The sequence below is a fragment of the Apteryx mantelli genome, chromosome 12 (assembly GCF_036417845.1).
Source record: "Apteryx mantelli isolate bAptMan1 chromosome 12, bAptMan1.hap1, whole genome shotgun sequence".
Classification (NCBI taxonomy): domain Eukaryota; kingdom Metazoa; phylum Chordata; class Aves; order Apterygiformes; family Apterygidae; genus Apteryx; species Apteryx mantelli.
The window spans coordinates 6,805,834-6,830,446 of record NC_089989.1 but is presented as its reverse complement, the minus strand read 5'-3'; the positions used below and the strand labels follow the sequence as shown (position 1 = coordinate 6,830,446).

The 24,613-nt window shown below is 36.6% G+C and overlaps 1 protein-coding gene across 2 annotated transcripts in view; it reads right to left on the bottom strand.

Annotated features, from left to right (window-relative positions):
- FAM120A (family with sequence similarity 120 member A) overlaps positions 1–24,613 on the bottom strand; it is a 58,130-nt gene that overhangs the window by 29,332 nt on the left and 4,185 nt on the right. For both annotated transcript variants that reach the window (XM_013947674.2, XM_067303803.1), the window contains exons 2-8: positions 21,726–21,972; positions 16,718–16,800; positions 6,155–6,283; positions 5,579–5,675; positions 4,440–4,537; positions 3,861–4,144; positions 2,361–2,448 (exon numbers count right to left, since the gene is read on the bottom strand). In XM_013947674.2, the coding sequence (XP_013803128.1) occupies positions 2,361–2,448; positions 3,861–4,144; positions 4,440–4,537; positions 5,579–5,675; positions 6,155–6,283; positions 16,718–16,800; positions 21,726–21,972 (1,026 nt within the window). The remainder of the gene's footprint in view (positions 1–2,360; positions 2,449–3,860; positions 4,145–4,439; positions 4,538–5,578; positions 5,676–6,154; positions 6,284–16,717; positions 16,801–21,725; positions 21,973–24,613) is intronic.

Here is a 24,613-nt window from a genome sequence, read left to right as displayed (position 1 = left end):
TGCACAGAATTTCACATGTTCCATGAGACTTAAACAGCAAAGCTGAAGCTGAAATGGCCAAAGCCATAAAATCCCCCAGAAAGCACAAGGGAGAGAAAAAAAAATAGGCCCAAGAAAACTAAGCTTGTTCATTTCATACTTTTACAAAAAAGACAAACCCACACATAAAAACAAAAACAAACCCCAAAATAAAACCCCACCTCCAAAAACCTTCTACGAGTACGTGCATATCAATAAAAAACCATGCTCTAACAAAATATCAAAGGGGCAACGTTACGATTACATTTTAAACATAAGATCAAAGAGGCTAACATCACTGAGAGATCATATTTTATAGCCGGCAATCCAGAATTTTGTTGCTGTGTTATCACATATATTTCCTCAACAGTTGAAAGACTTTTGCCCTCGCCTTTACCGCCCCACCAACCCAACGACTCGTACTCGGCCACTAACAGAAGTTTACACAACTGCCTTGCACTGGAGGGAGTAAAAGATCCAACCGCAGCAGGACGTTACCCCTGTTTGCACTACTCAGGTTCTTTCTGAACCTATTACAGCAGTATTCAAACACCTAAGCTGAGGAACTGCCACAGTTGCAAGTAATTTTCTTAGTATTATTCATCTGCCCAAATGAGGTGAGCATGCCTGTGTCAGATCACACAGTGATCACACAGCGAGACAACTACAGGCAAAGTTTTTTGACATCTAAATCAAAGAGAAACAAGTATCAACATTGGTGTTACCTGTCTGTGATAAGCTAGATTCTGAACACTTTACCTCAGAAATTCACATATCCCATCCCAAAGTGGAAATCTCCTCGAAATTTTGAGCAATTGAATAAAGAAATTAAGAAAAACAGAAATGTAAACATTTCTTTTTCTAATCATTTTGTTTATACCTCCACAGGAAGTAAATTCATCTACAAAGCTGTACTCACAATTCTCCCTGTCATACTTAACAGATACTGCTATCTTCTCCTGCCACTGACAGCTGAAGAAGCAGTTTGCTATTTAAAAAAAAAAGAAAGTAAAACTCAAAGCATTTGTACATTACATTGGATGCATTTCAGTTGGACTGCATGCACAAATCCATTTCAAAGTTTAAACACTACTTACATAGCTCTAATTGTGTCTACACAGACAGACAGGTATGCCCTACGGTATGTGCCACAGTCTAACCCATCAATCACCCAGCTCGAGGGCAGGAACGCCACCGCCCGCTCCCGGCTATTCCACTCATCTTGGTTTCCTGCCTCTAAAGGCCATCGGGCTGTACAGCGTACATACAAGGCTCCCTGCAGGTGCGATACACCCGGGTTCATAAATGTCCCCTAATATAGACAAAAAGCAATACAGCAGGTCACATTAGCATTCTGCATATTGTGACTAATCCACAGGCAGATACGGTTATCACATGGGGCGTTGCCTGCAAAAATAATAGCGCTGCTGGATGAAATCATCAGCTTGATATTTTAAGCACAAAGCCAAAGTTTACTGGAATTTCTATGCCAAAGGTAGAGGGAAAACATTCTTCTGTTTTCCTACAGCACAAGTAACTCACAACTGAATGGCTCTTTTTTTGACAGATTTAATAGTTTGTGTACAGCTCCATCACAAAGATACAGAGATATAAAGTGTAAATGCTTTGAACATTTTCCTGAAACATGGTAGAACCTTGGAATATGGACCATCAGGCTCTTAATTTGACAATGATTTTAAAACTTGTTTTTTACCAGAAGAAATTTAATAGGATAATGTTAAGTCTTTAGCAAGGGCTCAGTTATCCCATCCTTAGTAGTTAAGTACCAATACATGCTAATTGGTGCCATGGAACTACTTTAAGATGCATTATGCGTAATTCATACCAGGCAGTTGCAATGGACTTTTACTCCTTTGCTGAGTTTTAATACACACAGTTGAAAACAACTGCACACCTATAACGGTCTCTGCGGCTGATTTTGAAATGTGTGTTAGAGGTGCTCTCACTACATTGTAGGTTACAGGACCTGGACCCTGTAGTTGGTCAATTTAGTCTGCTGTACTCCTTACTAAAATCAAAAGAATACACTACTGTAAAAATGGGTAGCAATATTCAAGGATGAGATTGTTGTAAAAAGTAAACAAGTTTATAGGTTTGTTTCTGTTATATTTTGTTATCTAGTATTTTCTAACACAGCCTATTTAATTTTCTTTTTCATATATATGCAATATTCCTTCTTACTTCTTATTGTATTTTAAAGCCATTGCTTTGTAATTCACAAAAGAACTTGCAAAAATTTACTCTAAATCCTACTGATTAATTTTGAAAATTCTATTCAGAGGTTTGCTATAGAACTTTAATACAAAATAATAAATTGTTACCTTTGTTTGGTCTCCCAGATCTCCACGTGTTTGACTTTCTGACTGGGTTCCTGTTTTTTCCCAGCCTATTTTGTTCCCACTGACATGGCTGAATGACAACATAGAGGAAAAACAGCATTAATGAGCTGGTTAAAATACAATGTGATAGTTCCATTAACAGTCACCAAGGATTTATCAGCCAGAGACGGCTTTAATTTTCAGAGATCCCATGTTTTAGAAACGACAATTTGTAAAAGTCCTGAAGACACTTCAACAACGACATCTTTTCCTTTACACTATGTCAATATTTGGATTGTATTCAAAAAGCTATACGGAAACTTTTACAATAAATAAATAATGTTCAAACAGGAAAAATTCTTGACTGAACCTTAAATATTTTTCACTATGCCAAGTAATTTTTCTCTGTGAGAAGACTAATTCTACAAACAGTGATATAAATGATACTGTCTGGACTTCAGTTGCTAAATTAATTCAAAATTTACTGCATAAAATGCAAAAGACAATACCATGAAAAATTCTGAAAAATATTTTATATTGCTTTTTCTGAAACAGGTAAGTTTCCAGTTCTACACTGTATGGAAACTATGCAAACTTATTTGATTTATTAAGCAAAACACATTAATACATTTAACATCAAAAGACTAAATCAGAAAAGCAAGTCCAAGCCACCTTTCATAATTGTAGATACACTCAGAACTTTAAAACATGTAGAAACACACTTATATTAAGACACAAAAGCCCAAACTTTTAGGAGTATTCATAGACTTACTAAAGCCACAGGCTTTGATTCTCACATAGTAAGTCCCTACCACTAACAAGACAAAAGTAAATACAAACAGCCTCTGTTCAAATTTCCTCTTTGTAGGTCAGTAAGCAGTAATCAAATGAAAGTCTGCACAACTTTATTGCCAAAGACGGACATCTGATCTAGTGGTAGTCAGAAATACTTCAGCACTAAACAAGGCACATCGGTAGGAGAGAACACTTTCACTGCTACTTTGTTCTACACACAGTCTGTCAATGACAGCTCTTAAGTCACTGCCTTAAATTTTGAATTTCTGACATTCACATCAAGTTTCACTGCAAAATCACATTATCCCCAAATTCCAGAAGTGTAAAAATCACAAGTTCAGGAAAGTTTCATATTTTTTGGCCATTGAAATTTTAATGAATTATACTGTGAAGTAAGAGTATTTTTATACAAAGTAAAGAACAGTAAGGTTTTATGACATTTACCAAAAGCTCACAGAATCTTTCCTTCTTTCAATAAACTGTGAGAGCAGAAGTGGAAAAAAACACCCTTACTTGGTTTTGGCTTTCTGCTTTTTAAAGAACAAGGTGACTAGAGTGTACAGATATGTTTGTAGTCATAGTGACCTGAAGGTCTATCATATCACTAACATGCAGATTTCGTTACTTCCAGGATACTGACAAAGGATTTTGAAAATAACTTTATTTTAATAGCAGCCGAGTAAGAAAATATTCTCATGATAAACTTACTTCACTGCACCTCCATTGCCTTCATCATTGTCGGAAGAGGAAGATGTAGAAGAGGCAGGAAAATAGGTTGAATCCACATGATTAGGGCTCCCACTCTGAGCTGGGTTTATTGGAGAAGATCGTTCATACAATGGTGTATGTTTTCCTTCGTGAGGAATGTTACTGTAGTTGTTCTGCTCAGAAAGACTTTTTCCACCTGTTTCCAAGGTGATGGCTGGCTCAGAGAGACTATATGGGTATGGACCCTGACCTTGGGCACCACCCTGATTGGACATCTGCTGGGCCTAAAATAAAGTAATTTTCTTAAGCAAAGGTAACAAAATGGCTTTTGTTTTAAAACAACATACATTGTTTAACTAAGCGGCATTTTCCAAAGGTACGCAATTAAACCTCAGCCTTCTTGAATGTTCACAAAAATTCTTCTCCTAGGGTCTGCAGCATCATTATCATTCCAAAGTTAAAATTTACAGTAAACACCTGTGTTAAAAGGTGAGCTCTACATTGCCACCTTGATTTTAATTCGGTTGGCATACTATGTTTCTTGCACTTAGCCCGAGAGAGGCAGAAGGCTATACTTACCACAGGTTTTGCTTGTAGTGAGGTCTGTGGAATGTTAAGCATCTGAGAAGGAACATATGGTGGCACTATACCAGGCATTCCAAACTGATTTGGTCTGGCTGTTTTATTGCAAGCAGGGGGAGGAGGGGAAATAACACGCAGGGAGAAAAAATACACTCATGAAAACGTTCATTATTTATTTGACACAACTTTTACCTTTACCCTTTTTATCCTTTCTGTTTCTATAGTTTATTTCTTCTTGTTCTGTTAGCATTACTATTTTCTATTACGCCTAAAACAAGTCAATTTTATTTCCTTTTACCTCTTAAAAAAACCAGTTTTCTCTGTAGCATGTGAAGTCTATTTTACTTGTCCCACCTTCACTCAACTGTTTGTATCTCATTAATGCCTACTTCTATTCTACCTGGGAATCAAAGGAAGCTTAATGGGAAAAAAGCCCAAGAGTGGCCATAAGCAAGAAGTTGTCAAAAACAATGGCAGACACATAATGCTGGCAGTTTCCATCATGCAAATATTTGACCTAGTGTAGCTCTAATGCTCTTTCATGTAGCTCCTTGAATGTAAAGACACAAATAAAGAAGGAAAACATCCACGTTAGTATACCAGTATGGTAACTGAAACTCTTAGGAAATTTTCAGATAAAATTATGTTTTAGTGTGAAAAATGAGACATGTGGTAGGTCCAGTGATCAGGTGGTTATTTGGTTGTTAACCTTGAGAATAATCTGTAACGCCAGTACAATCTGTGACTGCAATTTAAGCAGGTATATTATGACATCAAAGAATCAAACACTATAAAGTGATTTTTAAGACACGTCAGAAAAGTCCAGTGAGAAACAGGAAATATGTCTTATGGAAAAGAAATAGAAAGTCTTCATGATTGGAACCAGCGACCAGGTTTCACTTGTTTACTGCATTACACTTTCAACTGAATCAGCAATAGCTAAGAATAAAATCAGGTCAGATTGTTATTCGCATTTTGAAGAATAAACACAACCTCTGCCTATAATCTAAGAAAATTCCGTCTTTCAAAACATTATATTCAAAAGTTAATGAAAATTCCCAGTGAATATAAGCATTTTTAAAAGATTCTGCTAATAACAGCTTTTAGTTCAAATGAACTTTTTTTTTTATACTTACCTAGGTAATGTGGTGGATGAAATGGCATAGGCTTATTAGTTGCTGAGTAATAAGCAACTGCTCTCTTAAATCGAGTAACTTTGTCATCTGTTCTAGACTAAAATAAAAAAAGATCTGTCATGAGCAAATCCATGCATGTTATCTATAGTTCAGCACACTACTGTAAAATAGTAAACTAGCACTGTATCACATACAATACTAAAGCCTGTGGACCCAAGAGTACTATGGTTTTGCTCCATCACAAATATCACAATACTCTGGCAATCCCTGCAAGGATAAAGCTTGAAAATACTATCTTCACATATCATAGATTCACAATGACAGTACACAAACTACAAAATCCTTTTGGTTATCGTGAATTTAACTTTAAAGCACTGAGATTAAATGTAGTATTTTTACCTTCCAAAAGTGTTGAAAATTAAATTAGGGCACCTAAGACATTTACCAACATTTACAAACCACTATTTTTATTGAATGCAATTCTTCAAGCCCTTTTTCTTAAAACAAAACAAAACAAAAAAACCCAAAAAACCACCAAACAAAAAAACCCACCTAATACATTGCTTTTTATTTTACCTGTGAATGTTGGAAAACATCTTTTGCTATGGCATCCAAATCAGTGGTGTCCTGAATATTACGGACGTAGTCAGCTACGGCTTTGATCACTACATCACAAGGTGGTAAAACTAACTGGTGAGCACGTACCTATGCAAACAAACATGTATGTTAATATGAAACAACATGGTAGCCCAAGATACTTTAGTAATGCAGTAGAGAATTAACCCATCTACTGTTGAAAACATATTCAACAAATTCCATGACCGTCAGATTTACTATCTACATATTTTTGGGTTTTCCACTTTGTTTTTAAGACTCGACCTTGAAGCAATATCTGATGTATTTTTCACTTACAGTTTACATGAAACCTCTGTTTCCATCTCTGTGGAAATATTTGTTGATTAAGTATCAGCTCCAACAAAGTCCACAATGCTAACTAATTTATTGCTTTCCAATTGGATGTTGCCTCTAGAATACAAATCTGGATCTAATGTGGATATATCCGTTTGATAGATAAACCAAAAAAGTCCAGTTTTGATTCTGGCACAATTTATATTCTGAGTGTAATGGGGCATCAGAATTGCTGAAAGAAAGCCACGGGGAACAGGAAGATCTCTATGTGTACAGGAAACAGAACAGACAGAGAACTGGAAAAACAAATGGAAAAAAGGAATATACCAGGGGTATTTGTTTTCAAAAGTCTACAGAAACCTATCCAAAAATTGTTACTTGAAGATCTTACAGAGTTTAATAATTAATGTTTTCAAATTTTGTACATTTTATTGTAATCTGCAGTAGAATATATACATACAGCTTCACACATTATAAAACATATTTCAGGCAAGAAAAGATTTTTATTTGCATAAGCAAAGAAGAACGTATGGATCTTCTCTTGTTGCTACTATTCCACCTGTGATACAAGTGTAGTTTCTTTCCCTTTCAAGCATTTCAGTGTCAACACAGGCATATAAATACCTGGTCACTCTCTTTGCAGACACATATCAAGTTCTTCAGAACACAAGTTTATTGATAATAGAGTTTCAGAACTTTAGCATTAAAACAGTTGATGTTCTAACATTCACTTTGAGACATGTCCGACCTCGCATATTAACTATTTTGAATGGATGAAAAACGCATGCTTCAATGTTACATTTCCCTCAAGTGTATGACCTGAGTCCAAACAGACCACAGATTTTTCTCTACAACTCAGAGTCCACAATATAATCTACTCAAGTCTTTCTTTGGAAAAAAATGAATTCCCATTGATTCATTGGTCACTGACTCAGGTCACGGGTTTGAGAAGACAAGAATCACTTCGGACTCTGGAGCAAAAGACCTCTCTTTGTAGTAAGAACGTACTGGAAGAACTTTGTGGGATGAGTTCCCAAGGCCCTGTGGATGAAGTTCCTGCAGTTCAACGACACCAACAACTGTAGATGGCTCTTCTGTACCAGGAAAGTTATAGACTCTGTTCTTTGGCCACATGGAGAAAAGGAAGGGAATTGGATTGTCCTGGGAACTCTAGTCTTCCATCTCAAAGCTGTCAATAGGCTCCTATTGACAGGTCTACTGAAAATACACTGAGCACACGTCACTTAGCATACAATTATAGGAACTGCTGCTCTTATACACACTATGTGGTCCTATAGGTACAATAGGAACTTTAGGTCAAGCAGCCATCAAGGACCACTGTAAAATTAACAGGTATTAGACAATGCTGCTAGATGAAAAGAACTGGTGAACTGCACTCAGTTTTCTATTACTTTCCCTCTTCACTGCACAAAGTGCTTATTCAAAGAAACAGAGAAGAGGTCTCCAACTAGGGTTTGAGAACTGAGTAATAATCTTGACATAGAGAAGCACATAGTATTTTCAACAAGGCTACCTTGCTCTATTCTGGACCATACCAACCTTCTCCTTCATCCTTTACGCAACCATTGTCTCTTCCCCATGCCAGACTTCATTCTCTACTTACTAAGGCACCTCAACAGCTAAGACTTCAGATCCTTAATTACACCAACTCCATCTCTCTTTCATGGGCTTCTGAATAATCCTTTTGACTAAGATACTGCAGGAAAAGGCTAATAGTAGGACACAACTACAGAGAGGATTTAACCATCCAAACTCAATAGAAATCTCAAAAACACTCTGAATGATGTCTTTCAACTGAATAAGGCTGAGGAATCTGATAAATTACCCAGAGTTTTCCATTCAGACTTTATTCCAGAGCCAAAAATCACAATATAAAAACAGAAAAGCTGAAAGCAGAAAAACTTAGTTTTTATGGATTCTAATAACTACTCCTATATTGGGCAACACTTACATTTTGTTACCTACTTGAATTCAATATCCAAATCATCTTCTCTCTGAGAAACAGGAGAAATAAAGTGTGTTTCTCTGATCTAAAGGATTTCTGCTGAATCAAAATATCTTTACTTCATTATACAATGCATGTATATAGATTCCTTGTATTATGCAAAACATCATTCAATATGGCCACCTCCCTTGGAAAGTGGGATGAAAGGAAATTCACATATTCCTATCTTTGTTACTATATGGTTTATCTTAATTTTGCATGCTATCAAATTATCTCAAGTGTATCAAGTCCTCATTAGTGCTGAGCCTCCCCTTCCTTTCTGCCTCAGAATTACTGTTCATGTTTACTGCAAAAGTACTATTTTTTTCTTCTCTTGGATAATAAGTTGTTATAATTTTTATACACTAAAAATGTGGAAATAGATTAATTTTTGGTCCAATTTGCTTTTTGCTAAGTACTAAGTAAAGCTATTAAGTAAAAAGAATTAAAGCATTTCCTTATATGTTTCATTCAATTAAGACCTTAATCCTCCTCTTAAACCAATTCCATAGAGTATTGCTACTCGTTTTCAGTCTTCCAAGAGGAGAGATCTGAACCAGAAATATTTGGTGAAAAAGCTTAAACTGAAGAACTTAAATCTGACTCATTACTGATGTATAACCACCTAAACCTGCCTTTTTTCTGGACTAACCAAAAATGAAACTTGCTTGGAAGCCAACTTGGTATGCTTTTTTTTTTTTTTTTTTATAATGGTCACTTAAAAATAAAGCAAGTCTACAGCTTAACAACAAATCTGCTTAGCCATACTACCCCTCCTGAGTTTGCAGTAGCTTTGCTAAGCTCAAAGAAAAAAATCAAATCTCTCTGTATAGTTTAACAAAGACATTTCCTCTCCACAAGGCAAGTAACTTTTAGGAGGCTTAACAGCTACAACAACAATTACCTAGAAGATCTGTGTTCCAGTTTTCAGTAACCTTCTCTTGTTCTAAATTATTGATCTAATGGAATTACTGAGTTTTCCTGTTTTAAGATAAGTGCATGTCCTAAATTTTAGAGTATGCCTGAGGACTTTCTAAAAACGCTGCCTGGGACCTCTGTACAATTCTGGAGCCTTCCATCACTAGCTTGATGGGCAGCTAGGTTTTCACTATTAACGTATCTTAATCTGCACATCTGCAAAGTTCAGTGATTCAAGATTTAAGAGATCATAATTATTGCCTAACACTTCTATATTTTATATAAGAAAAAAAGGTGAAAAAATCTTTATACTTGAATTCTCCACAGAGATATCATACTTTCGTAGAAAATACTGCAATTCAGCATTATCAGAAGTGCTTATGCACAATTCTGATTAATATTTCATTAGGTTTATCTTTGCAGCTTTAAAAAAACCTGCACCACAAACTCTTTTCACCTGCGATCTACCATATATAATTATTTTTTCCCAACCTTTATTTCATTCATTCATTATGCAATTTCCTAAATTGCCTTCTTAATATCTAGTCCATAGAAATTTTGCCCAGATTTCCACTGGCACTAATTTGCTGTTCTTAAAGTCTACTTTTTAAAAATGTCAGGATATTCATTCTATATCTCGTCATTCTCTACCAGAGATCAGCTCCACATTTTAGTTCAGTTTAGTGTAGTCAGCATGGCTAACCATAGTCAGTCAGGCATGGTAATTATTTTCTATTTCAGATTAGTAAATTTTAAATTAAATATTCATTGTTAGACATACTGAATATATAGAATAGCACTGAATATAGCTCATATTCACATACAAGTTTACAGTCACTAATATTCACAAACAAATTTTGCTCCAATCTGCAATAAGGAGAAATAGCTTTTCTTCTTATTAGTAATCTGGGTTGTTTTATGAACACCTACCATTTTATTTGTGCATTTAATAACTACACACCTCTAAAGCCACTGAATCATAACATGGCCTTGTCATGTTAGCTGTGCTCTCTGCAGAGTCCCTTTGAGAAACGTAGCCGTATTACCTACAGTGTTTCTGCAATATCTGCTTGAAAATTCAGTGGATAAAAGAGAAAACAGTCCATCTTTAGCTTTATGTAATTTGCAAGATAGCAGCATTCAGTTAACATTAAGCAGTTAGCATCAAGAGAAGTCATAACACTTAAGCACTAATATTCAGCTCAAACCCTGGAAGTATGAAACTCAAGCTAGACATATTAAAGGGCTTACTATGCAAATGTCACACCCAGTTTAGCTGCTTTTAAACATATAGCCCAAAGACTTCACAGGAGCATATTTTTAACTCTCAAAATGACACCTTTTGAAAATAAGTATTTCAGATCCAGAGACATTTCAGATATTTAATTTTCTTTTATTCTGTTTTAAAAGACATCCAGTCCATCTGTGAGAACACCCACAAAACTAAAAATTTCATTACCTACATAAAAGCCAAAACAGAAAAGCAGAGCAATGAGGTCTACTTTCCTGATATTAAAGAGATTTATATTCATTTTAGAACTTTCCAGAAATCCAAAACTTCAAGTTTTGTACCAAACCATAACTACTGTTTCTAACGCTGCATGCATTAAACATACAACCAGTCATCAGTAAATGTTAGGTATGGAAACAAAATGAAGACTTTTTAACAGTAAAAGTTACAGAAAACCTGTGAATGGTTCAAACTTACTTTTAGTTGCACTCAAAATGTTTCAGAACAAAATCAGCACCATATTTTACCGATTTCTCATTAAAAGAGATTTATTCCTAGAAGCCATTTTTTTTTTTCTCCTCCACAGAAGTGTTTCAGGCAAGCAACAACAGGGAAAATGTATTTTGAAATGAATTTTGAAAAGGCAAACATTGAGGTGGATCACACACTGAGGCCATCAGGTTAGAAAGCACGTGACATCTGAAAAATTGGATAGTTTCTTTCCTAGTTGTAAAAGGAAAACTTAAATTCAGGAAGGACCACTGAGAAAAAACGAAAGTGACCTAACAGCGCACTTTGTAAAGATTAAGTGGGGAAAGGAAATTAATTCTACATAGGTATTTGTCAAAAAGAGAGGCAGAAAGCAACATTACAAGCCCTGAAGCTACAAGATAAAAATATGTCTTGGTTTTGGCAAAGTAAACTTGCAAAAATGCTTTATCTAAAATGGATAGGATGACATATATATAACTTTGTAGAATTATAAGGATATTTAAGGAGGCACCCAAGCTGTACTTGGAAAAACTCCCCAGCGCTAGGACAACTATGGTTGCCTCCCCCTCTCTAGGAAGTGAAGCCTTTAAAAGTCAATCAACAAAAGTGCCATCATTTACTGTTGTGCCTGCTGAAAACAGATAATCAATTTAGTTTTATTTTCAAACCATTAAAAGAGAGACCTCAAACTTTCAGTAATTATGAGGTGACGCACTGGCAATGCTGTTTTTCATTGGTGAGGGGAAAGGCTGAAGATATGAAGAATAAAATGCCAAATGGCCTTTTTTTCTTTTTAATTTTTGTCTAGTAATTTCTACTAAAGATCCCATTCAAACTGTTTGGATCTTGTCTCAGCCTTTAAAGGTTAAAAATGTTTAATCTTACAGGCTTATAGTGCATCTGACCTAATGACAAGCTTTCTAAAGAAGCAGTAAGTTAACTGAATGACTTAAAATCCTATCAAATCAGCAAAGCTCAGCTTTTCCCTTAAAATCAGGTTAAAAAGAAATATCTCTCTCCCCCCTCCTTCCATCCCGGTCAGAAAAATTGGCCTCTTTCTACTTCCACGTGTCACAGTGGTAACAAACAAAAATACACAGAATGACTACATCATTTGCTGACAATTTAATCATATGACTGTGAGAAAACCAAATCTGAACAAAGGAACAAAATGATGGCAGAAAGAAGAGGGAAGAGCCAAAAAACAACTTACAGAAATATGATACAGATAAACTTCATGTTAGCCAACTTGCATTACAGCCCCGCACACTACTCATGGTAGTACTCACAGGCTGGGCTGCCATCCAGAAAGACCTAGATGAGCTGGAGGAATGGGCTGACTGGAACCTTATGAAATTCAAAAAGTACAAATGCACCTAGGAAGGAATAACCCATGGCTACAATACAGGCTGTAGCTGTGCTGAAAAGGACCTGGGGATCTTGGTAGATAGCAAGCTGAACACGAGCCAGTAATGTGCTCTGGCAACAAAGGCGCCCAACTGCACCCTGGGCTGTATAACAGGAGCATAGCCAGTATATTGAGGGATGTGATTATCTCCTGCTATTCAGCACATGTTAGACTACCTCTAGATTACTGCGTTCAGTTTTGGGGTTCCCCAATACAGGAAAGATGTCAAGGAGCTGGAGCACTTGCGCTCTGAGAAGAGGCTGAGGGAATGGGGCTTATTCAGCCTGGAGAAGACAAGGCTTCAGGGGCACCTAAGAGGAGCCTTTCAATATCTACAAAGAGGTTATCAAGATGACGGAGCCAGGCTCTTCACAGTGGTGCATGGTGGGAGGACAAGAGAAAACAGGCATAAACCAAAACAAGATGGGTTCAGATTGTACATAAGGAGGATTGTCAAGCAGTGGACCAGGTTGCCCAGACAGGTTGCGCAAACTCCAACGTTAAGAGGTTTTCAAGATTCATCTGAGTAAAGCCCTGAGCATCCTGGTCTGAACTCAAGCTGACCCTAATGTGAGCAGGAGGTTGGACTAGATGACTTTCTGAGGTCCCTTCCAATCTGAATTATCCTATGATGACTCTAAGCATCTAATGAAAGGAAAATATTTACTTTAAGCATATCATTAGTATCATCTGTTATCTGAGCAGCAGCACATTATCCAGGCAGGCTCCCAACTTGACACTAACTCATTCTAGAGATGAGAAACTCCCCGCCTAACAGTTTTCTGATATAAGAGTACAACTGGTCTTGAAGCTCCATCCTGTAGCAAGATGACTGTTCTTGTACTTTCCCATAATGGGAACCAAATTGTCTTCATAGATCTCTTAAAAACAAACCCCAAACCACACAAAAAGTAGTATGATTCCAGGCTTCTAAATGAGGTCTTGGGGTCAAATTCTTTCTCAGAAAGGCTAATAATCCCTGTCCTGTTTCAAGTTCTGCTCTAGACAGTCATTTTGGTGTTCTCTGCTCTCTATCAAATAACAGGACACAATCACATGCAGTCTACACATTTATTAGATGCATTACCTGTTTACACAGGGACTTTTAAACAGAAAAGACTCTGAGTCAGAACAGCTTATAATGTCAGCAGTTTTTGATTCTTTTTTCTGTTTGCAGGAATAGCAAGTCAACTTCTCCAACTAAATTTGTCTATAGAACTTCACAGTTTTGCTGACACGATGGCAGTCCTTGATGTCTTCTTCTGAAATGCAAGGCTTTTTATCTATCCAGCATGTAAAAATGCTGTCGTGACAGCTAGATTCACTTCCTTCTAGATGTGAAAGACTGAGTCTTTCTTCATGTTTCCATTTCCCTTCCTTTCCCATGCTTGCTCAGATGCTCCTAGATGAACCATCCATCCTCATGTTCCTCTTTGAAACAGGTTACCCAATTTTGCTTTTCTCCACCTCACTCTGTTGGTACCTGAGCACAGCAAACACACCAGTCTTCCATCTGTGAAGACTGGTAATTTCTTCTAAGTCACACTTCTGAGTTAGTGAACTAGCAAAGTTTCTCTTTTAGAAGTAACTATTTTGCTACAGCATAATAAAAGGGTGAAAAAGAATGCCAGAAACAAATCATATATTATTACCTGTCTTAGCAGACCTCAAAAATGCTGAGAAGCAACAAATCAGGCCATTGGGAACTGAACTTCACTATTAGCCTTGAAGCTCAAGATCACGCTGTCTTAGATATAAAAGATTTAAATCTTTCAATCTTTATGCAATGAGAAAGTTTTATAAATCCCAAGCAAGATGGATGAGGTATGGATGTGGAACCCTTGGTTCCTGGGTATGGAAAATTCCCAATAGTAACTCTAAATAGATGCAGCCAAACAAAATTGGTAAGCACAGCCCAGGGATCACATCCTGATTTGTAACCACAATCATCCCCCCAATTCCAGCTGTTGTGACAGCTTGCGCTTTTCAAGAATATCACTGTTCTGAAACTACTTCTTGCTATCAAGTTTATGGCTAATATAAACACATCTTTCAGTTTTTTTAAGCATTCATAAAATTTATAAGGAATGTCATTTTCTGCACATCTGCAATTAACAGAAAAGGTCTCTACAGTCAGTTGTACTAACATCATTGATATACTAGCACGTCAAAAGAAACTAAATTAAGCTCATGAGCTATTGAAACACGTTATATTTTCAAATCATGAAAACAGTTGAAAGTGAAGCTAAAAAATAAGTTGTTCCATGAACAGCAACTAATGAAGCTTGGTTTCCTGTAGACTTGTGTTCTTTTTGCTTTAGCCCTGCTTCTTTCTTTCCCTTTGACATCGGTATCAGCCAGAAGACAGAAGTACTGTAGTTAATTTGGGGCTATGCACTTAACAATTGGCCAGCCAGCTGCTGTGAAATGAAACAAATTATGTGTTCTGCTTGCCTTTTCCCTCAGTAAGGGCACTAATTTGGGTCTTTGTCACTGATAACAGTGTAACAGTTTTCACAGAGCCTACAACAGCCACAGGGGAAGTATTATCCCAAACCATTTTCAAATCTGATTAATACTGGTCAACAGATTAAAAAAAAAATTGAAGGGAGGACTGACTAAGCCCAATTACACCCTCAGAAAACACATCATTTCCTTAGAATGCTAGGTGCAGAGCCCAATTGGTGCTTTTAATGAAAATGTAAGCGTAGAAGCAAAATGACAAAGGTATCATTTTCATTCTAGTCAAATAATACCATATATGTTTAGAAGGCTTTTCACAAGGTACAGGTGTCTGAAATCTTATTCCAAGGTGGCTATAAAACAAATTATTCAACTTGACAGCCTAAATAGAGAAAAGTTTCATGAACATCTGACAGTTTATCAACCAGTTTGAAAGAAGTCCCACATTTTAACCTTATTAGTCAAAAATGAAAATACAGGTATGCTCTTTCAGTCTTTTTTTTTTTTCATCTCAAGTTTTACAAGGAAGTGACAACCATGCATGCATATATTTTGCTTTGCCACTACACTGTATGGACATTGATCTTCCCAGAAATAGGAGTGGTAGTAAATTAGGGGAGGAGGGTTAACAGCCAATTGTCATAGCTGCTGGCTGAGCATTGCATGTGAAAGCCTTAAGCGCTCTGCTGAAAATCTCAAATCTACCTTTAAATTCTACTTTTAGTGAAGTTACAACTTCTCCAATGCTTAAGAAACATTTGGAATAGGAGAAGAAAAGACTAATTTTGTTGTAGATACTACAACAAAACAATCTTTCAGCATTTAACAAAAGCCAGTACAGTTTTATCGTGCAAACAAAGTTCTCAAAGAACAATGAAACACCTTAAATTTTAGGTCAGAAGTTTGATTTGCTATATGGCGCATCTTAGGAGAAAGGGAAAAAAGATATGTCTATTGCAGTTGAGAGAAAGAAAGGTAACACTATCATCCCATTCTCTGACGCATCCCGTTTCCCTTTTATAGCTATTTGGCAGATGCACAAAGCAAGTGCGATTAAGCAGCAGAACAGATATTCTGTAAACTATGAGCATTCAACACAGAAGTTACTTGTCTCTAAAAAAAAAAAAAAAAAAAAAAATCTGCTGAAGGCCACATTAGCTTTCTTGAGTAACCTATTCTCTGGTACATTTACACTTCAATTTAAGAGGTATGGATCACTGAGAATTACACACAAATTTGGATCAGTAGAAAATAGAAGAATATAGTAGCAAGGAATCCAGCTAATTATTTTTGACTAAGAACATGACTAAACAAAAAAAAATTCTCTTGTCTTAAAAAAAAGAGAGTAAGGAGTTACAGTCTCAAAGTAAAACCACTCACTGAACATGTTTGGTATATTGCTCATGCAGCTGAAGGGCACTTAGGCGGATCACAACGGCTAAGTTTAGCCTAGGAAGGCTAATCGCCCCAGGTATCCTCTGCAATCAACAGAGAGAGACAGGGACACCGGGGGTGACTGAGACCAAGAGCCTAGCTTAGCTGCTGTGAATCACAATCTGCATGAGCTACGCAGGCTAACCTGAGCCTTTCTGAATAATCTCCCTCTTGCTCTATATCACACTAGCAAAACATCTGAAATATTAGCATATTACACTGCTCTGATTGTTATGATTGGTTTTAGCTTAATTGCTAGTAGTTACATTAAGTTTTTACCTTAAGTGAAGCTAGTGGATGTTCTGGACCAAGTAAACTCCAATGAAAGGAAGCCAAATCTTCATCAGGTAGAATATGATTACCTAGAATACAATGCAGAACTTTATTTTAAAAGTACACATTAAAATATTATATATCGATTCTACATGAAGCAAAACAGATTTGCAGTTAGTTCTCAATTCATAATAAGTATGTTCACTGCAGAGAAATTAAACTTGGAAATATCTTTTTGGAACTCGACAAAAACCTAACTGGAATGTTGCAGTTACAGAAGCTTCCTTCTGTTTGAGGAGCACTGTTCAATGAAACTCAGCTTGCTTAAAGAAGCAACAGAGCCACAGTCACAACACATGGCATCGACCTCAATCTGGCACTTCTATTAGGGCATCCTCAATAGGATTTAATAATTCAGGTGCAACAGTGTAAGAACACAGTCTATTGCTCCCAGACCCAAGCTGGAAAGTCCTTCCCGCATCACAACATACACCGTTACTGCTACACATCAGAGCTACCTCTGGCATCTCTGCACTGTGCTCCACTACATACTGTGGGTCAAATGGCAAGCCACAAGGCAGATTTATCTAACCCTCAGGAATGCTGGCAGCTCCAGATGACACTTAGCAGGCTCCCAATTCCTGAAGTTTCTTTCGCTGACCTACCAGGTCAGACGAGTCTCTGTTAGAAGCTGGGCTGGCATCATCAGAGCAATTAGAAAATCATTTAGTTATTTCAATGACTATAGATGGTAGCTGCATCTACCAAGCAGCTTTTGTCAAATGGAAGATTGTTTAAATTACTTTGATTTTTCAAAGCACATCACAATCAGAAAAAAAAAAAAAAAAGGAAATTTATTAGTGAGGAAATATTTCAAACATCTGAATTAATCAAGTGAACAGCTAACTCATCATCAACTGATAGAGCTCAGTATCTAGGAATCCAGACTTTACAAAGAGCTAGACAGAATGTGTTACTACACTTCTAATAGAAAACTTAAAAGATATTTTCAGTATTTGGTTTTAAAGAGTGGCAATTTAGGAGTGAATGCATAGTTCTCACTGTTGTCAATATATTTAGAGCTGTTTTTGGGGGGAGCATTTCATAGTTTGGACAACATCTTGAACTCTCGCCTACTCACAAAGAATATGAAAGTGCTAAAAAAACCCCACAACAGTTGTTTACTTTCTTAATATTTTGCTTTTAAAGTATTTTAGTTTGCTTTTAATGCTCCTTAATGTGTGAAAATGAAGGCGGCCATCCACTGCCTGGTGACTACCGGATGCTCTCTAGAGTGAGAAGTCTTTGTGTCCAAACAGTATTTCCCCTACTGCTGAGATCTCCAACAGGGAAAAATTATAATTTTTATTCACGGACAGCTAAACCCTAAACTCACATCAGAAAGACATTCAGCACATTTGTGTGTAATGGCCACATTATTACTAATCTTAGTCAATGAAATCTAACTAAGGTAGGATTATACAGCCTTTACAACACAGGTCTGGAAAAAATCAGTTAAAGCCAGAAAGCTTTGTGAGCAACTAACAGTAACTCCTGCAGATTCCAAGATTATCTTTTAAAACAGTCAGAGCTTCCCTCCCCTCCACCAGCACCTCAATCTTGTTTGGCCTCCATCAGTCATTACAGTTAATTCTGTCCTCCTGAACACGTACATATGACGGTCTGACCATTTGATCAGTTCTCAGCACATATTAAAATTTAGTATGTTCAAGTATAGCAGTGTCTTTTGCAGTCCAAATAACAAGTGAGGCCTACATTTACCTTACGGTCTTCTAAAATTTTACTGAGGAACAGAATGTGACTACATAACTAAACACGTTATAAAGTACTGTCACAGTGGGGAAAGAGATCAATGTTATGTAAGCAACCTCTATTTCTTGACCTGGCTGAACAACCTCAACATATATTGATTTCTTCCATTTTAATGGCTTATTTTAGTGTATGCTTTAGAATTTTTTTTAAAGCAATTAGATCCTAATTGAAGCCACTGCTCTTCCTAAAGAGTTCACAGAATTACAGCCCTATATACAACACTCTGCTTGTTTTTCCTACCAAAGTTTTTTTTTTTTTTTTTTTAACATTCTCAATTATTCAAGTCAAAATTTACAAAATAACCCAAATCAACCCCCTGTTTACATCAACAGCAATTAAGTCAGAACTTAAGTGCCTGCTTTCACAGGACACAGTATCTCGGCCACGTTTTAACTACTCATGACAAGAATACTCCCTATATTATATAGCTAAAACTATAAAATCTCTTCTGCATGGAAAGTAGTAAGAAGGAGAGAGTTGTAAACAAACAAACAAACCACACTGTCTATGTAAGCTTCTCATACAGTAACTTTTTAAAATTTGCCTAGTTGGTAGAGCCAGAAAAATATTTTCCTGGAATACTCAAATAGAAAGACTGTATCCCTGAAAGAACTCAATCCCAAAGATTTTTGTCATTAAGAATTTTTTTTTATTTGACCAGTTAGTTGTGATGCCACAGGCTCTTCCTACTGTTGAACGCCTGAAGGAAGAAAAGACTCAAAATGTATTCACTTCTCAGTCACTAGGCTTGGTTCTCTTTCAGCTTCTCTTTTCAGCAAAATTCAGCCTTGAAGTTAATGACAAAGTTTCTGAAAACAAAGTAGTTCAAGTTTTCCCTACACGGGAAAACTGATTTGCAGACCCAAAGCAGAATAATTATACATCTGTTATGATAGTTTTGTCGTCCTCTAATTGTAAACATTAAGCCAGCAGCTTAACTGCAGTTATTTCAAAATATATTCATTTATTCCAAAGCAAACGGCTAGCATGGGGAGTAACACTGATGCACCCAGAACAGAACAACGTAACAGATTCATACATCTTCCCTTGTAATCAAGTTTGTGGTCATACCTTCCTGTTGTGATTTTCTTCATTCTACTTATGAGATTCAAAGAAACCCACAGAGACCACAGGGGCAAAGTCAGAATGACCTGTGAAGTCACGCAATCCCTCAGATATCAAAAGATTTATTGAGATCTGATTAGCTACCCTGCTTTAAACATACGCTACACTATACACAATTGTGTGTCTAAATGCATTTAATATTTTATTAAAAAACCTAAGTTGCTATGTTCATCACGATGTAGGAGTCAGAAAACGTTGCCAGTACTTTAGCCAAACAATATCTGTTTGTTGTAAACTTATATAATCACTGTTTATATCACCAAATACCTAGGTTTCATAATATGCACTAACAAAAAAAAAAAAAACAGCACAGTAAGAAGTCTGAAGAATCTTCTGTTCTAAGTCTGCCTTCCAAAAACTCTTCTCTGTTCTGCTTACTCACTACACACACAAAAGCAGTTCAGAACAAAAACACACATACACAAACCAACTAAACTTGTAGCTCAGCTGTTTAAGGTTTGTACCAATTTGGAAAAAAGCTGCAAAACTTCTCTTTACTAATCATTTGAGATAAGCCTTAATGACATCAGTTTCCTTCTCCTCAGAGCAAGCTGAAAAACATTTTGCCATATACAATATCAAGCAAGAAAATATTCAGAGCTTCTTGCAAAAAATTTCAAAACCTTCAAGAAGTTTACTGTTTTTCACATAGCATTTAATATAACCAAGCTAGCAATGGCTCAACTAGCCATGCAGCTGAAATTCTGTGATAGGTTAAAATAATGTCATTCACATGTATTTTAATTCTGTAAAGCACATCTTGTAACTGTGAAACTGCTCTTCAAAGAGTAATCCTTACTCACTGAACTGGCATTCAACAACTTATTTATAGAAATCCAAAACAAAGCCTAGCAATAGTAGTCTCTGTCACGCAATTTACCCAGAGTTTTTGTTTTAAATTGCTGCTTAGCCAATCACCATACAAGCAGGCAACTATTCTTGATATGAAAAAATCATACATTAAGAAAAAAACAACTTCAACCAAATACTTGTTGCTTTCTACTGTAAGATGCATGGGTTCCTTCCTTCTCAATATGTGAGATACCTGCCTGGATGAGAAATTTTTAAACATTAAACTGTTTTATTTTCATGTTACATCATTTGCCCACACTAATACACAAGGTCAGTGAGAAACATGAGAAAAAAAATCCAAATGTCTTAAATTTAGTTTGTTCAATACAAACTAAATTTTGATACGATCAAAAACATGATTACTCTCTGATTATTCACCTGAAGTTAGGATACTATTCCAAATAAATCTTATTCATTGGAGACTCTTTCATTAGACATTAATTCTCTCTTCCCTCTGAGAGCACATCAGAGGTATGCTTTACCATCAGTCTGGAAATAAAGTATGTTAAAATGTGCCCATTTCAGAAGAGATGTGAAACTGAAGTCCTTCCTATCTGTCATCATTAAAGATACTACACCATTTACCATTAGAAGCAGGAGTACTAAGAAACTATCCAAATAAAAGTAATGGAATGGTAAAATTCTGATTACCACACTTGCTGTGCAGTTTCACTCAATTATAGCAGAATATAGTTCCAGTGCAGCTGATGTGCGGTCGTAATGGTTTCCCTTCTCAGAGGGGAACAAGCTCCCACAATCCAGAAATCTGCACTCCATACTGTATGTTATTTTTTGGTAGAATATAAAATGGGACCTCCTAGTCTGAAAAGAGTGCTATTAGAAGTAGACCTTAAATGCTACGTTAAGTCCAGAACTAGTAGAACCACAGTTGCCTTAATTTTTTTTTCCTCACTGAGAATATTTTGGCTATGCAACAACTTTGCAGAACTTTTACTTCCTACTCTTGTTTCTAGAGTGCCATAATTTACATCACTCACAGATCTCAACAAACTCAGCATCTGTCTGGCCTTATCAACAAGCACCTGGCCCACGTCAAGAATAGCAGGAGAGACTGAAACAAAGGGATGGCTTAGCTTAGATGCTTTCACTTAATTAAATTAGGCACATACATTTTAAAACGTTAAAAGAAACTGAAATTATAAATTGGACTAGTAGTATCAAGTTCTTTTATTGCTTCACTTACCTAAAAGAGCAGCAAAAATAGGAAAGCGATTTGGATTCAGGTCCAGTTGCTTGGCAACTTCATGCATTAGGTATTGGCTTGTTGTGAGACTTTTCCCATTACGGCTCAGTTTTAGGGCATGGGCACTGAAATAGTAAGGGATGTTGCACAATGCATAATCGGAATCATATGCAACCAAACCATGGAACCCTTTTTCTCTGCAGAATGCAATTACTTCTTGATGATGATCCTCAATGCTCTGTGCAACCTATAGTGGAAGACAGAGTAATTAGCTACAGTCTGAAGTTGTAGTATTGATTTATCATATTTATTACGATACATTGGATTTTTCTGAAACTATAAATATGTACTGGAAATGCAGAACATTTAAAGTAATTTTTAAAATCCAGTGACACTGTGACATAGTCTATAAGGGTATAGGCCCTAAGCAGCACTCAGAAACAAAATACAAAGTTCGGGAAGCCTACACACTGAAGTGGTATTACGTATTACTAAACTAATGTGAAGTAACTGTTTATTAACAGAAACAGGCAGACTTTAAACATATTACTATTCCAACATCTAAGTCAGTTCATGGGAAAAGTCCTAAGGCAGTGGATACTTGAACAGTTTAGCAAGCCTAGATGCCCCCTTAAAAGCAAACACCCCCCCACCCCCCTCCCCCATCACACAGCCACTTATACAGATTTGCACCCCTGTTTTAAAAGTAACAAATGCATCCCTAGATGAACACAGGTAACTTTCTCAACCTTGGAAATATCTACTTGCAGTGTAAAGCCTAATTGTTTCCTCTTTCCACTTCCAAACCTGTATAGTCTATTCATTTACACACAGCTGTCTGTGATGGGGCAAATTACTTCAAGTTTAAAGCCCAAACTTCACCTCTCAACTCACGTTGCCTAGCAAAGCACATATTTTAGGCTATGGCAGTCAGATGACTAGAAGAGACATGTCCTGCTGGGGGGACTTGGGCCAATTCCTAACGTTGGAAATATAAAAGCAATCCTCTTACCGTGAAGCATACTACAACAAAACAAAAAAACAGAAAAACACCACACAAACCCAAGACGACAGCTTAGTATCGACAGTCCTGCATTTCTACATGCTAGCAAGAACTACAACAACTACAGTTTGCATGCGAACCCCAGCAAACAAAAATAAAGCAAGTTGAGTGCTTTCGATGCCTTACCAATTCTTTTATCCTCTATGTAATGAACATTCAGTGATTTAGAAAACCCCACAGAAGTTTCATTTTGGTACAAACTAGCCTCAGTAAGTATTCAATTTTAACAACAATCTATAGCAAGCTATCCCAAAAGAAAAAGACAAGTACAAAACTATTAGTTTCAGTCTCTACAGTACTTATGAATAGCTATAGTGTTAGTGCCGGTGAAGCTATTTCCTCTACAGCCAAGGCCTTGCAGAACTCAAGCAACCAGTCCCACATCTCCGTGGTCCAGTAAAACACTCCACCATTAACCTATCTTTTAGCAAAAAGTTTCTTTTGTCCAACGCAAGTTTAAAGTGACCCTTCCTTCTTCTATTCATGCCTTACAGACGCTATGTGAATGCTGCACTGAACTGCAGTCTTCCAGTGAGGTATGTAAATTTTGGCTTCTCCCACGTAGTTTCGTGAGATGCTCCCTTCAAAGCAAACTCCTGAGCGACTGAAGAGTCAGCATCACGTTCACAGAGCTATTCATATGATCAATACAAAGCTCACTAAACTCCCTCTTTATTCCTAATGCTACTACCTTACAGGTCTTTATACATTTTAAATTAGGATAGTCACCCAGAGATAATTTTTTTTCATAAGAAGTAGATAGATTTAAATTATGTCCATATACCTAAAAATGTCTTTGCATGCAGCACCACAACAAGTTATGTGTAAAAACAGTACCAACTCTTTTTGCAGTGGTACATGTTACCCAGGTGTGCAGACAACACGAGGGGAAACGAAGCCTGGGGCCCATTCTGATCTCCTGTAAACTCTTTCCTCTGCCTCGACAGCCACCAGCTCCCTCCCTGCCTCATTTTATAGAGCTATCTGACACAGCATGTTATGAGTGTGAAACTGCAGTATGTTTATGTAATACCAGAATCTGTGTTCAAATAACTGAACAGTCACATGGAAGAGAGCTACACGGGCTGCTTACCAAGGTACAGCTAACCTGCAACATAATCAAAACCCAAACAAGGTGAGAGTCATTCAAATAACTTAAGTCTGACAAAAGAACAGAATCTGAAGATGCAACTATATACGGACGAAGTGCAGAGATCAGAATCAGAATTAATGGGAGAGAAGAGAGGGGGAATAAAAGCCATTACTTTGGAATAATTTTCAGGTCTAAACCATGTGCAAACATTAACAATACTGGATGAAAAAGAATGCTCTGTGTGTAAACATGTACACAAACATTTAGATATGGAGAATAAAACAAGGTCTTACCAAAGTAAGAAAGATGTTAAGATGTTCATTGCTTAAATAGTTAAATTTTAGCAAACATGCCTTGCCTAAAAAAAAGTTTCTTTCAAGAATTACTCCCCCTCTCCCCAAACAGAAAAATATCAGGTCACAATTAAGCTAAGAACCCGTAGGATATTTATTATAACTCAGAGGAACCTGTTATTTTTACATCCTGCTGAAATCATCTGCAAGTGATTAATAATTGTTCTGGATAGAATACATTCTTTTTTTTTCTCCCCTCTAATCACCAAAATAGATTAAATTGGTAGCCAGTTCCTAACTCTGCACAGAAGCCTTCTACTCAAGACTCAGATGTTTCCTGAAAATATGAAAATTAGTTTCATACTTAAAGCTAATCACTATTCTCAAACCCAACTTCTCAAAACAAAGAGAGAGAAAATACTAGAATTCTGCAACTGCC